The sequence below is a fragment of the Sminthopsis crassicaudata genome, chromosome 6 (genome assembly GCF_048593235.1).
Source record: "Sminthopsis crassicaudata isolate SCR6 chromosome 6, ASM4859323v1, whole genome shotgun sequence".
NCBI lineage: Eukaryota > Metazoa > Chordata > Mammalia > Dasyuromorphia > Dasyuridae > Sminthopsis > Sminthopsis crassicaudata.
Genome location: NC_133622.1, coordinates 30,023,099 through 30,038,999, shown reverse-complemented (window position 1 = coordinate 30,038,999; position 15,901 = coordinate 30,023,099). Strand labels below are relative to the sequence as shown.

General features: G+C 33.7%; 1 protein-coding gene across 4 annotated transcripts in view; it reads left to right on the top strand.

Moving 5' to 3' along the window:
* Window positions 1-15,901, top strand: part of PDS5A (PDS5 cohesin associated factor A) — a 128,561-nt gene that overhangs the window by 94,211 nt on the left and 18,449 nt on the right. For 3 of the 4 annotated variants that reach the window (XM_074274573.1, XM_074274574.1, XM_074274575.1), the window contains 6 exons: window positions 796-864; window positions 2,052-2,188; window positions 8,148-8,271; window positions 8,563-8,767; window positions 9,399-9,513; window positions 15,327-15,459. In XM_074274573.1, coding sequence (XP_074130674.1) covers window positions 796-864; window positions 2,052-2,188; window positions 8,148-8,271; window positions 8,563-8,767; window positions 9,399-9,513; window positions 15,327-15,459 — 783 coding nt within the window. Of the gene's footprint in view, window positions 1-656; window positions 761-795; window positions 865-2,051; window positions 2,189-8,147; window positions 8,272-8,562; window positions 8,768-9,398; window positions 9,514-15,326; window positions 15,460-15,901 lie in introns of those variants that run through there. The other variant, XM_074274576.1, reaches the window with a different exon arrangement.

Below are 15,901 nucleotides of genomic sequence, written 5' to 3'. Positions count from 1 at the left end.
AAGTCATTTAAAATATGAACAATTAATTCTCTCTTAGTATGAAAAATCACTCAAATTTATAAGTCAAACCTCAGAATTTTGTCAAATGGACACATTGTTACAGATATATATATATATATATATATATATATCTGTATATTATATTAGTTTGTATAGTGTATATATACATACCATATATATAGTATATGTGTGTGTGTGTGTGTGTATATATATATATATATATATTATATTATATTATATTATATTATATTATATTATATTATATTATATTATATTATATTATATTATATTATATTATATTAGTTTGACTAATCAGTTGATGTTTTTTTTTTTTGTTTTTTTTTCCTTTATTCTGAAGGGAAAACCAGGAATAGCTTTATTTTACATTGTACTCTCCACTATGAAGTCTTTTGATCATACAAGGAAGGTTAATTTGTTGTGTTTTGGGGTGGGTTTTTTTGTTTTTGAGGTGAATGAAACAATATGGAAAGACAGATGAGACTTGGGTCTCAGCCTAAGGGTATACATTATGCCCATAGCAACTAGAGAGTGTTGGCATCTCATTCATGCCTATCTATCACTTTTGCTGAGTGAAGCCATAAGAACACAGAAATAATTAAACCATCTAGTATGCTACTTGCTCCCTATATCCACAGGTTGGAGCACCAAAACTTCAGGAATAAAGACCTTTTAGTGCTCTAACAAAGGGCATAACTTTTTATAGCAAAAGGAGCATGATAAAGCAAAGGATTAGAAAATGTTTCATCTAAAATAAATTTATTGAAGTATCTACAGTCAACAGGTGAGAAGAATGGAAAATTATGGTCTCCAGATGAAGAAGTTTCCCCAGAAGTACTAGCCAAAGTAAGTGTGCTTTATCATAAATCAGTTCTTTTTGTTTATTTCATATATGCATCTTCCCATGGAATATTTCATTTTAAAACAGATGAAATAATCTCTGAATCCTTAATGATTTAACATAGTAGTTCTCTCTAGCCATCTAACATTATTTTTGCCATATGTCTATCTCCCTCTCCTTTTGAAATTGTTCTGCTTAATGTTTCCTTTCCCAGTGATATGTTGTGACCGCCTGTCTGTGAACAATACAAACAATTCCTCTGCTCAGTATTTTTTATTAAAGAAATGACTGTAGATTAAGGGTCTCAAAGAATGCCAAGAGACCTGCATTAGGTGTCCTCAGACCCTTAGTGCAATTTAAAATGTTGGTTAAGGCTCTAGGGACACCCAGTATTTTTGTATCCCTGGCCCCCATTTTGGCTTTGAGAAATAAAGTGAAAGAGGTGAATGTTTTGGAATTGTTTTTGTATATAGGTTATGTAGTGCTCCTTAATAATCTCTTCCAATTTGTATATTTTCACACTTTCGATTCCCTCATCCAGATTATTGATAAAATACTAAACAATATTAAGTCTGACCTGTTCCAGGTTGATGTCTAGCCATTTATAACTACTGTTTATGTTAGACTCTCCAATAATTGAAGATATTACCCACCTAAACTACTTGATCTAAGATAAATAGCTTCTTGGTGGCCATTTTTTTCTAAAGTAGAATAAAACTTATCTTTTTCCTTTAAAACGAACACTTCCAAAAAAAAATAGCCTTTAGTTTAATTCTTTGAAATTTCTTCTTTTTAACATATAATTTGGAGAGGTGAGTGCGGTGTTTAGGAGTGTTTTGTTTTGACCTCACATTTATGTCTTGTAAACTTCAAGATTTAAAACTCGTCTGCAACAATAAAAATAAATCTCAATTTAAATAGCTAATGCTTTTAACTATTTTTTAACATTGTATATAACATTCTTTGTTCCTTTCTTTCATACAAATTGATAAATAGTAGATGTCTGGTAAAAAAAAAAAATAATAAAAACCGTGAGAATTACACTTAGCCCCTGGTTTGTGAACAATTATGTCACATGGACAAACAAAGCAGCTACCACAATTGAAATGACTATAACAAAATTCAGTTTTGCTGCACTTATCCACGATGTTTCTATTTTGACAGTCTTCTGTAGCTTCTTCTTATTTTATAGGTTCAAGCAATTAAACTTCTGGTGCGATGGCTGTTGGGAATGAAAAACAACCAGTCTAAGTCTGCCAATTCCACTCTTCGGTTATTATCAGCAATGTTGGTTAGTGAGGGTGACCTCACAGAACAAAAAAGAATCAGGTAAGTATTTTTTCTCATTTCCACTTTTTTGGTTACAATATCTTTGAAAACTAGAGAACACATAAAGTAAATTATAGAATACATTTGCTATCAAGGCTGTGAAAAAGAATTTACAAAGATTTTTTTTCATGGGTTTTGTTAATAGCCATATATTGACAAACATATGATAAAAATCCTTTTTGTTTTTATCTCACTTATCAATGAAATAGGTTGTTCTGTGAAAACTGTCCATTAGCCTTTGTCTTACCATTTTATATGATTAAATATTTAAATGACTAGAAGTACATTGATTTAGACATAAATACCCTATTCACATCATGTAGAAAGAAAATTAAAGTCCAGATAGCTTGGCCTAGCCAATAAAGAAAAAATGGCTGCTACATAAATTAATATCTACCAATTTGATACAGTGCTGATGAGTAAAAATACCAAGGGAGATAAAGAATAAAGGTAAGAAAGAAGGTGAATGATTGGGCCAAGAACTTCAATTATAATATAAAATAATAACTATTAGGTTCTGCTCTTGGATTTTTTTTTTCCTTTTCTTTTTTATTTTCAAAACATATTCATGGATAATTTTTCAACATTGACCCTTACAAAACCTATGTTCCAAATTTTCCCCTCCTTCCCATATCCCCAGGATGGCAAGTAATCCAAAATATGTTAAAGCCAATATATACATACTTATACAATAATCTTGCTGTACAAGAAAATGAGATCAAAAAGGGAAAAAAAAAATGAGAAGAAAACAAAATGCAAGCAAACAACAACAAAAAGAGTAAAAATGCTATGTTGTAGTCCACACTCAGTGCCCACTTCCCTCTCTCCAGGCATAAATAGCTCTCTTCATCACAAGATCATTGGAACTTGGCCTTGGATTTAAAAAATGGAAAAGTAGACTTTTGAAATGAATTCCATTAAGAGACATGTAAGACAGCCATAAATTTCAAGTGGGTCAAAATTTAAGAAGTGATTTTCATCATCTTAGAGAAACTTTGAAGGCCATATTTCTTTTGACAATTATGAATGGGTAGTTAATTTTAGTCACTTATTAGATATAGAAAAAAAAATCCAAAATTCCCATTTCCTCATCAAACTTGATGACTCATAGTAGTTAATTGACTCACCTAAGTTCACAAAACTAGGAAATGTCTTTTGTGCCATTAAGTACTTAAAAGACTAGGATTTATGAATGCCTCAAAGGAGTAAGCTACATCAACATCGTGCTTTTTTTTTTTTTTTTTTTTTTTTTAATAAGGGGGGAAATAGAAGATGAAACTAAAATTGTAGTAACATTTTTGCATCAGTTGAAGTGCCTAGCCTAATTGCCTGAGGCAAATAGAGATTGTGATTTTTTTTTTTAATCTATCATAACACAGACATGAAGTTTTGATACATTATATGACCTCTATTCTTAATTATATTTACAGAAAATCATTAAGTAATTAAAATTGGAACTTGTATCTCAGTTTTTAGATTACCATGATTTATCTAGTTATAAAAAATATAAAAGTATAGTTTACTGCTTTACACCAGTTTTTTCTTTATTCTGAATCTTAGCACCATTCAACTTCAAATATTTTCTTGATTCTATCACATTACATTTACTGAGAATCTAGCCCCTTGCCCTTTTCAAGTTTTTCATAGCAACTTTACACAGTCAATGCTATGTGGAGGACTTCAAACACTGGGAAGTACCTTATAGTGGTAATGACATAGAGGGTTCCAGCACACAGGAATAAAAAAGGAACCAATACAGAGTACCATTATACAAAGAAACACAGGGGTGGAAGAGATCCTAGAAGATCCCTGAACTATTTCTAAATACAGAAAAGACTGCCTTCTGACAGCTCAGGTTGGAGAGAAATAGTCATGAACTAACAGAGCTCTTGTTGATGAAATTCAGGAAACACAGCTGTAAGCTGTGAGCGCAGTGGCAGAGTAGCAGGTCAGTGAATTTAGCCCAGCACATTGATTTGTAGGATATAAGCAGGGCTAGAGACAAAAGGCCGAAAGGGAACTTGCAGAATCTTCTGTTAGCCCTTTCCAGAGCCTCCCAGATGTCTAATAGTGGTTGAATCTAGCAGCAGTCTATGGAATTTCAACCATACACAAGTCAATAGATCCAAAAGTGGGTCAGGAACTTAATAGAGCTCGGACCAAGAGGACAATGAACAAACCTCTTCTTCCATCACAGCACTTTGGTAACCCTGAAAACTTGTAAATCCCCAAACTGAGCTGTGAAAACAAAAGGACATAGGATAAAAAACAAAAGGATAGAAGCTAATCCCAGGTCTCCACCTACCCTACAAAGTAAGCAGAAATCAGGTCTAAATTAAGTCCAATGTCAGGAAGTAGGCTGGAAGGATGAAAATTAACCCAACCTTAAAGAGCTACTGTGGTAACTGAGAAGCTCAAGACTAACACAGAGGAAGACTATGACTTGAAAATATCTACAAAAGAAATCCTCAAAGAAAAATGCAGATTTTTACAAACCCAAGAATTCTTAGGGAGGTGTTTTTGTATAAATTAGAATTGACTAAATGAAAGCTTATGATTCCATGAGACATCAAGAATCAAAAACTTACCACATAAGTCAGAAGCAGCGAACAGGGCTCCACCCCACCCTCAAAACAACTTGCCATTGAAAGAGAAAAAAAGGAAAGTCATCTGATTTATTGTCTTTGTATAATCTCAGAACTGTGCCCACAGAACAAGTCCTTAATAAATGCTCACTCATTGACTAATTCAGGTACTGAACAAGACTGAAAATTCTTAATATTGTTTATCTGTCATTCCCCACTTCTCCAACCATAAGGAGAAGGTGGATTGCTTCATCTCTTTGAATCCCAGATTAGTTACTCTACTATTATTAGTGTAATTATGTTCTGGCTTTTTCAAATGCTTTTCATGTACATTGTTGGAGTTACTGTTCATGTTATGTACTTATCTTTTGTACTAAAACACTCAGATGTTGGTCATTTCTTAAGTGAATGAGTTCATTACATTATTAACAGTACAGCATTTTGGCTATTCCCCCATCAGCGGATATCCACTTTGTTTCCATTTCTTTAATGCTCCCCTCCCTGATACCCAATTATAGTCAGTTGACTTCAGAAATTTAATGTGTGTCTTTCAAAAAAACTGATTTAGTTTACAAACTGAAAATGGCCCTCTGAGAACAAGGGCTGCTCGTGCCTCTTTTTGTTTCTCCAGCACTTAGCACAATGCTTGGCACATGGGTTGATTTTTTTCTCCCCACATATTATTTAATTGGTGGTAAAAGAAATTAAAACATTCATATTACTTAGACTATAAAGCAATAATGTACTTGTTGGATTGTTTTGTTGCTTTTAAAAACAATTTTTTTAAATTTTATTTATCATCTTTGTTTGTTTTTTTCTTTCTCAATATGTTCTCCCCAACTTTCACCCATGTCTCCCACAAGCCATTCCTTTTAGCAAAGATAACCATATTTTTTCTTAAATGGAGTTGGAGGGGAATGCAACAAAAGTAATTTCCCCAGCCGTCACCCTTCCTCCCCACCTCAATCCCCAGCAGAGGGGGGAGGAGAAGGAGATTTGTTTTCATTTCTCTTGAATAAACATTTATTAAGCACATACAGTGTTTCAGAGTGTACTATCCCCACTCTCACAGAGCTCACATTTTATTGGCTGCAAATGATGTGTACTCACAACTACAAAGTAACTGGAGATCTCTAGCAATGAGAAAAGTTTCATGTAAGAATTGACTTTGAAGATGGCTGCTAGGAAGTGAATGTATATTTTTGGTGGTGGTTTTGTTTTTAGTTTGGCTGGTTTCACATCACTTCATTCTCTTCTTAAATTATCCCCATGCCCCTAAATTCTTTCCTACCTTTCTTTTCCTATTCTTAATCTCTTGATGACCCCAACAATTTCCATGTGGTTTTTTTTATCCTATCTGTGCTGTTAGTTTTCAGATATATTGATCCACCCAGCATTTTCTACTGTTTATTAGAGACTTAAAGCTATATGAGTATACATAAATAAAAAGTTTAAAATGAGCATAAAAATGAGCACATATCTAAACAACTCTGTAGTTCCACATTATCAAATGAGTGTTGGATCCTTAAATTTTATTTCCCATTTAATTAAACTTAGGGTATAAAAAGGAAGTTATTTTCTCTTCCCCAATTTCCTGTCTTTCCTAATTCTTTAGAGGGCACAATCATATTTCCAGTCACCTATATTTTTATCCTTGTAATCAAAGTCAGCTCTTCAGCCTCTTTCACTCTACATATTCAATTAGGTACCAAGTGTTACTCTACATACACATGTGAAAGAAAAAAAAACTTACACTTTTTTCCTTCATTCTCCACTCACACCACAACTGTAGCGGTTCAGGACCTTATCACATCTTCCCTATGTTTTGTTCAAGTGGGAAATTTTACTTGGTTTCTCTGCCAGCTATCTCTTCTCCAGTCTATCTTAATGTACATGGTACTCCACTGTTCATTGTGTTCCAATGGTTCCCTATTACTTCTAAAATCAGATACAGACTCCACTCTTTCTTTTGATAGCTTGACTTCCACCTCTACCTGTGAAGATTCTAACCCTTCTATGACTTCCTATTTCCTATGATTATCACACAGGATACGATCAATGCACTGAAGAGCTGTTATTGCATCTTTGGATATTTTGAGGATACCACAGTAGTACTTTATTTCAGAAAACAGATATAATCACTTCAAAAAGTTTAGCCTAACCAACTACATGGGAAAGAAAAATATCTTTTTACTTAATTGAAATATAGTCTATGACTATCAGCATACATTTATTGTGGTGACTGAAGGTAAATACTGATATGGCCACAAAGTTGAGGTGGTAGAGTGTTGTTCAGCGCTGTCACTTGTTTTTGAAATAATTTTTTTTTTTTTTTTTTTTTTTTAACCACTCATGTTCTCCTGGCATCTCCATTTAGAGCAATTGACTCTGATTTCTCAAAAGATATGCTACCAAAGCACAAGCTCTTGAGACCATATCATTATGGGAAGGTTTTTAAAATGAGATAGTTCTCAAACTGGGACAGTTTCCTGAGTATCTTTGTGTGGAGGTGCTTCTGACCAGTAGCTAATCAAATCAGAAACTCAGTTCTACCCTTGTCACATTAATACTTGTGGCTAAGAAAAAAAGAAAAGAAAAAAAAATTGCTGAGAATGGAAGGGATGATATATTTTTATATATCATTAGTAAATAAGTTACATCCTAAATGTATGATTATAGTGACGATAGCTATTCAGAATATTGTATAATAAATTATCTGGGAATGGAGGGTGAACCGTTCATACATACAGTAAGAGTTAGATAAAATAAATTGATAGTCCAACTACAGCAGTGATCATTGTGTCATAATAACAAGATAGAAAAAGAATTTTAGTGAGTCAGTCAGGTGATTATTTTGGAGATAATTTATGGAAAGACATGGACAAGAATCATCCATGAGAAAAGAATATTTAAGATGAAATATGCATTGGTGACTACATGAATAAGATTGTGGATCTGTAATCATTCAACTCAGTTTATTAATGTAATTAAGCATTAATATAGGAAAATGCTTAAAGACAGGAGGTGGTGGTTATATAAAAGGTAGAATGGAGACTTTGGGAAGGAATTGCATTTTTGGAAAAGTTAGGTTATTCTAGTAAAAAAGCACACTTAAACTAAAAATTGGATGTAAAAAATACACAAATTTAAAGTGATCTATAAAAAACAGGTTTTCTTGGTTGTATTGGGAGATCCAAGACCAAAAAGATAGAAATGAAGTTATGAACAGGCTGATTTAAACATGACTTGAACACCCTGTTCATTCACAATGAATAAGTAGTACTCAATGAGTTATTTTACCATAAAAATTTTCCACAAGGAGAAATGCTTTGAAAGAAAAGATTAACTCTTTTTTGTTCTTTATTCATTTATAGTAAATCTGATATGTCTCGTTTGCGACTGGCTGCTGGTAGTGCCATAATGAAGCTTGCTCAGGAGCCTTGTTACCATGAAATTATTACACCAGAACAGTTCCAGCTCTGTGCACTTGTTATTAATGTAAGTAACAATGCAGTCCTAGTATTAAGAAATAAATTACACAATTGAGTTGGAATATATTACAGAAACTGATTACTATATATCATAACCTGATTCCTGCAAATAGCTGAAAAGTAATCATACAGAAAAATAAAGCTAATATTTCAGGATTGATCATTTTAACTCTCAAGAATTTTCTTTCACCTTCCAAAGCATTAATATGTCATCCTATTTGAGGGTGTTTTGTTTTTTTTTTTTAATGTGTTTCTGTGATTTTTTTTGTTTGTTTGTTTTGATTTTCTGCTGCTATAGGATGAGTGCTACCAAGTAAGGCAGATATTTGCTCAGAAACTGCACAAGGCTCTTGTGAAGTTACTGCTCCCATTGGAGTACATGGCAATCTTTGCCCTGTGTGCCAAAGATCCTGTGAAAGAGAGAAGAGCCCATGCCCGACAATGTTTGCTAAAGAACATCAGCATACGAAGGGAGTATATTAAGCAGAACCCCATGGCTACTGGTTAGTAATGGCACTGAAGGTTATCAGAAGCATCATTTTTGAAGGCTTTATTTTCACGATTTTTAAAATGTCGACCTGCATTCTTTTTCTTTTCATACTGTTTCATACTTGGGGAGAATTTTTGGTCTCTTAGTATAGAAGCATATAAATACATCTCACCATTTTGACATTTCGAGGAGAGAAATTTATCTTATAATAGACTTCAGTATTTTCTGAAAATGTGCCATCATTTTACATAGTGTATTTAAAAGTTTGCTTTATATTCTCTAAAAATAACTGAAATTTTTACTACTAGATCTTCATTTTAACACAACTTTGTGTGTATACAAGGTTTTTTGTTTTGTTTTTAAATCATTCATTTTTCTTTTGTTTAAATGATAATGGTAGATAGAGCTTGATGGATAGGATGAGAGGTCTGAAACACATCTTTTTTTATAACTTTCCCACTAAGCTGCTTTGTGACAGCTTATCTCTGTAGTTATACTGGCATTCACGTCCTTCACTACAAGATGATTCCTCTTGACATAATATCATATCTGATTTGTAAATGAACATGAAATCCTTAGGAACAATACAAAGAAAGAGGAGGTATATAAAACCAGTTTTTATAGTTTTATTATTTTCATTTTAGAAAAGCTCTTATCCCTGCTGCCTGAATATGTAGTTCCATATATGATTCACTTGCTGGCACATGACCCAGATTTTACAAAACCTCAAGATGTTGATCAACTTCGTGATATCAAAGAGTAAGTGTTATTCTCTTCAAGAATTCTGAGTTTTGTTTTGTTTTCTTTTAAGTCTGTCCTCAAAAAGATATGATTCCAAGGGTTGCCATTTTTGCAAAAATTCTTTTTATGCTTTTGTTGATTTACCCAAGGTATTAAAGCTTTTAAAAGTTTTAAAAGCTTATTCAGAACAGTGGCACAGTGGCTATTGAAAGCAACTGTCATTTCTTACCAACTAGCTTCCTTACTGTTTTAAAATTAAATTGATTTGCTAATTTTACATCTATTGGGGCTCTTATGAGAATCAAATGATAGAACTTGCAAAGCACTTTGAAAACCTTAAAGCCTTATACAAAAACAAGCTCTTCTGTCAGAAATTAGTCTGTGGAGTCTAACAGTCCAGGATACAGATGATTTTGAAGCAACATTCTTCTTTTTTTTTTTTTTTTTTTTTCTTTTGAATACTTTTCTTTAGTTGGAATTTTCTGCCTCTCCTTGAAGTATCTACTTCTCCCCTCACATATCAAGAAAATCTTATCAGTCCACTTTTTCAAAATTATTGAATATTTACTTCTGTCATAAATCCCTGTCTGGTTTTAGTTACTAGTTCATAATTCTTGAGTTAAAAAGAGTATGATAAAATAGAAACTCCTCATCCTTTCATTTAGCCCGATTTCCAGCCTTGTTTCCTTTGACTCCCTTTCTGAATTATCTTCTGAATTAAAATGACCTCCTTCCCAATGCAGGAATTCCTTTGTTCATCTCTAACTTACCGACACTAAGTGTCTGCTGAAACACTTTCTGTGTGTCATCTATTGTGACGTCTATTGCTCTTAACCATGGTACAGTGTTCCTGAAACCAATGAGTAAGATAACTTACTGTGCTTAGCCATCTACATATGTCTGTAGTATGATATATTTTCAGCAAGTTATATGTTTGCATGGAAATAACATATTGAGAAACCTATTTAGCACTTTCAAAAACTAGAAAATCTTTGTTAAAAGAATAGGTGGTTGACTTTGCTTCTCAGGGTAGAATAAATGCCTTGCAATTTAGGGGAACCAGATCGGACCAAGTGAAAGAATTTCTTAGCAGCTAAAGCTAGTGAACATAGGAATGGCTTGCCCTAAGCAAGGATTGTGAGCTGTCCAGGAGGTGCCTGCCTGCAGCCTCAGCTGGAAAGTGGAAGTTGCTGCTTCCTTAGATCTCTCCAGCCACCAGAGATCTCTCCTCCAGTCCAAGGAAGAATCAGACCTTTTCTCATAATATCCTAATTGGACCTAACTGCTTTAGGCTCTTGTGACTAATTGACTTCTTATTAAGGCTTATTTCTTAAGAAGTTCTTCATGGAGTAGCTGAAGGTAGAGTTTGATTTTTATCCCATAGGAGTTGCTTACCCTAATCTAGTTTTTGTCTTAATTTATTTAGAGGGTAATAATTTATCTTTTCTAGGTAGTCTTATAATTCCCAGCATATTTGGTCATTGGATACGCTTTCCAAGTTTTCTTGCCACTTGAATTAATCTATTATTCAAAGAGTGAAAAGATAATATATTGGAAGGAAAGGTCTCAGGATTGTCCTGTCCTTTGATAAAAATAAGTGAACTTTTCATTCTCATATCTTTAGATGTTTTCTATTTTTAAGTGAAGAGTAATATAAATATAACATATTCTTTGACTTATGCTAGTAGGGATCTTTTTAAAATTAAGGTAATTATATTAATTTAAAAGCAACATTTAAGTTAAATGTACAGTCTTCTAATGAGATATTTTCCTCTTTAATATATTCTGTAATAATTCAATGGCACATTCCCATATTGCTTATAGCTTTACATTTTTTAAAGCAATTTAACATAAAACAAAGTGGTACTGCAGTTGCATTGGACTCCAGTCATTTTAAAGAACCCAAGCCAACAGTGGCTAGGAATTCAAGCAGAAAAGACAGTCCCATCTGTCAAAGAGCTCACCACCTAATGGAGGAGGTGACAATTTGTTCCTGCAATTTGGGAATAAAGAGACCCCCCCCCAAAAAAAAAAAAAAAAAAAGCCAAGGAAATGTGATATTCATGTAATTAAAAATAATTTCTACTTTGAAAAATTTAAACTGAAGAGACTTCAGATTGACTTTACAAATAAATGAACCAAAACATTATTTAGTAAACATTAGCTGTGGATTAAGTACTTGTGCTACTAAGTGTTGGGAATACAAAAAGTGAGATAATGTCTATGCATAAGGAGCTCTTGTTCTAATTGGGGGAGAAGGTGGGTATGAGCTAAGGTTTAGGGTGGATGAGCCCAGAGTGCTTTGTGCATATTGGCAGAGATCATGGGATCTGGGGATCTGGGAGATGAAGGGCAACCCACATGGGAAGGCTCATTCTTTATCTTAGCATTAGGACTATCTTTGTTAACTTCCTTTTCATGGAGATGGTGATAAACTGTCTTGTCTGCCCCACAGCTGGATGCTAGAGGGGAAAGAGAAGCAAGATCACTTGAATGTGTAAGATTACTGGTTCCTCTCATGGATGTTTTTAGATTCGACTGGCACTGTCAGTTGAAATTTGCTAGGACTAACTTGAGTGTGCTCTAACTGAACATCAGCAGTTCACAAATATTTGGTGTAACAATATCAGAACTCTCCATTTCCTGTTATTCTTTCTGACACTGACATATGACATATGACACTGTCTTCCCTGAGACAGGGGTACTCTTCAACAGGTGTTTATCATCCTTGTTCTAGGCATTGGGATTATAGACAGGTCATTACTTGGTGTCCCTCCTCCATTAGAGAGCTTACATTCTAAGCAGTGGTGGAAATCTGAAGGCAACTCTCTTGACTTCATTCATGCTGCTGCCAGAACATCCTGCTTGCCTAGACTCTTAGCAATGGTCTCTTGGCACTTAACCCCTACTTTAATTGATCTCCTGTTCCCTGACCTGGGATGTCCATCGTTGCCAGCATCCCTCACCTGAAGAGATTCCTGATTAATCTTGGAATATTGTGCCTTCCACTGTGCCCTCCAGGTCTCTGATTCCATGAAGGTTTTCTTTCCTCATACTTCTCCTTCTTCAGCTTTCTCATAGCCCTCTCTAGGTCCCCTCCTTGACCCTTGTTCAATTATACTTCCTACCAAACCTCTTTTTGCACATCTGACCACCAGGTTTTAAGTACTTTACATGCAAGAACTATGTGCCTTTTTTCATTTTTGTATCTCTACTGTTTAGCACAGTGCTTTTTTACATAGTAATGTAATTTCTTTGTTAATTAATAAATTATATAATTATGAATGTTATTTATAAGTAATTAATTATATTAAATAACAAGTTAATAAATACCTGACTTTTAAGTTTGCTTGGGAAGGTGTTCAATTCAACAAAAGTTTACTAGATTCATACATTTTGCAGAGAGAAGTTAGGTGCTGGGATATATTTGAAAATTAAATAATATACTCTCTGTACTTACTATATAGAATGTGACATAGGGATAACTAACAATAAACTGGTAGGTGAATCACATGTAGAGAAACAAAATTCTCTGCAAGGTCACAGTAAAGAAAGGGTTTAAATGTCTCTTATTAATAAAGACATTGGAGAAAATAATAGTTGAACTATACTTAAGAAGCTGGTAGGAGTTCAACTGATAGGAAGTGAAAAAAAATTCCAGACAGAGGGAACAGTGAACAAGGGAGGAAAGTACTTTTAAGTTAAAAGCTCCTCATGAAAAAGCAATTGTGCTTATGATTCATATTTGAGTAATAGGAGATTAATGATTTATTACAGACATGTTATCTATAAGCCATTTTCAGAAGTATTTATTATATAAATTACATATCAATATATTACTAGCATTCTACTATGTAACTTTTATTTTTGAGCACTCCTTAGTTTTCTAGCTGAGCCAAACATTTCGATTTCTTCCTTTAGGTTAGATTTTGTGTATTTGTATTCCTGAATAAAGATATGTTAGAAAGACAGTAATGAAATTTCAAGAGATGGGTCATGTTATTTCTAAGCTTCAGCTTTAGGGAGAATTTAGCAAGCTAAACTATTTAGATATTAATACTATTGCCATGGAAAAGTTGTCTTTTAGGGATGACATCAGTCATTAGAAAATTATGATAGTTGGAATATTTGAACTATAACTTCAATTTTATTATTTTAATTTTTTTACATGTATATAATAAATCGAGCATTTATTAAGCACATACTATTCTGCTAGCTGCTCTGGTCAGATAGCTATAGGGGATTCTCCTCCAATCAACTCCAAAGGAGTTGATGTTCTGGTGGAGGACATAAGCATCCATCAATACAGGAAGAATTAGGACAAATTCAAATAAGGTCCTTAAATTCAAAGGTAACTTTGCAGTTTTTATCAGGAAAGGTTTCATGTAATAAGTTGTTTGTGAGCTGTGTATTGCAGAGATTGATTCTAAAAAGCATAGGTGAGGAGTTGTTATTAGGATGGAAAACAGTCCGTTCAGAAGCGCAGAGATAAAAATAAGTGTGTGAGGGACAGAGAGAAGGCCCCTTTGGCCAGGTTACCAAGTATGGGAGGGGAATGAGTTCAGTGTGGCTGGGAAGCCAACCTCAAAGCTAAACAGAGGAGTTTATAATTTGTTTCTTGGGAGTAGAGTTCATTGGCAACTGACGTGGTCTCATGTGCACTTAAGAAAAGTCATTTGGCTACAGTGTGAAAAATCAACTAGAGAAGGATTGAGGAGATGTTGCTACTTAAGTAAGAGGCAATGAGGGCCTGAACTAAAGTGGTAGCAAGCAGCATAAGTTAAGAGAAGAGATCAGAATTCCAATAAACTTGGGGCAGAAAATGTGAGAGCAAGCAATGGAGACTAAATGCCAATGACAGCATACTGCTTTCACTTTGGTTTGTTTTTTGTTTTAATTTTTCTTTCACAGTGTTATTAGTATGGAATTAGGCTTAAAATAATGGTACACATATAACCTATATATCAGAATATTTGGTGTCTTGGGAATGAGCCCAGTCTTACAAAAATGGATGTTGATAGTATTTCACCTTTTTGTTCTTGCAGTTTGCTTGCTTGTTTCTTTCTTTTTCATTCTTTTTCTTTTGGTGTGATTTTTTTCTTGTGCAACATGATAAATGTGGAACTATGTTTAGAAGAACTGCACATGTCTAATCTATATTGGATTACATGCTATCTAGAGAAAAGGTACAAGGGCAAGGGAGGGAGAAAATTTAGAACACAAGGATTTGCAAAGATGAATATTGAAAACTATCTTTGCATGCATTTGGAAAAGAAAAAATCATTAGTTTTACATATAATTGGAAAAGTAAAACATTGTTGGGGGAAGTAGAAATTGGAGAAAATTATGAAGGTCCTTAGAAATGGTAAGATTTTGCAAGTGATTCAATATATGCGGAGAAAGAAGGGAGAGAGACAGACAGAAACAAGAGTTCAAGAGTTTTAATGTTGCAAACTGGGGGACTAAAAGAATGGTGATATCTTTGAGAATTTTTTTAAAAAAATAGGTCAATGTGTGGGGAAAAAGTACTAAGTTCTATTTTTTTTTTTTTTAGCAGAATCCTATTTTGAGATTTTGATTTTTTTTCCTTTACAAATGTCTTACAATTTTTATATGTTTTCTTATATTCAAGAATTGGTGTATTTTATAAAATAATCTCTTTGATTTTTACAAAGATGGTAATTGGGAAATTAGATATAATTGTACAGGAATTTTGTCATGATGTGTTCCCTTGAGAATATCCTGCAGGCACAGTGCCTTGGATGTGAGTGTGTGTCTCTCAGCTCGTGTCAGCCTACGTCTTAACAAGAATCTGTCTACAATTCTTCAAGGTGCCTGTGGTTCATGCTTGAAGTGTTAATGACAAAGAATGAGAATAACAGCCATGCCTTTATGAAGAAGATGGCAGAAAATATCAAGTTAACCAGAGATGCCCAGTCTCCTGATGAGCCTAAGACTAATGAAGTAAGAGGGGCCATCGTCTTTGTTTGGGGCTGTAGACTCAGCTTTTTTCCTTCCAGTAAATATGCAGCTTTGATTTGGAGAATGTGAATGAGAGTTAGAATGGCTGGTTTTCTTGTTTTCACTGTAAACATATTCTAGCTTTACTGGGTTCTTAAATGCTTTGGGGAAGAGAAACTAAGGGGCTTGAATACCTCCTAAATGTGGGACCCCCAATCTCAAGTAAGAGCATGGCTCAGTTGGGTGTAGCTTTTGTGTCTTCAGAGGCATATGGACATCAATTGGAACCTCTAAGTATGGTGATTATTACTCAGAAAGAAAGAATTAAACATATTAGGAGACAGCTTCAGAAAATATATATATATATATATATATATATATATATATATATATATATATATATATATATATATATATATATATATATATATATATACCAAAGCTG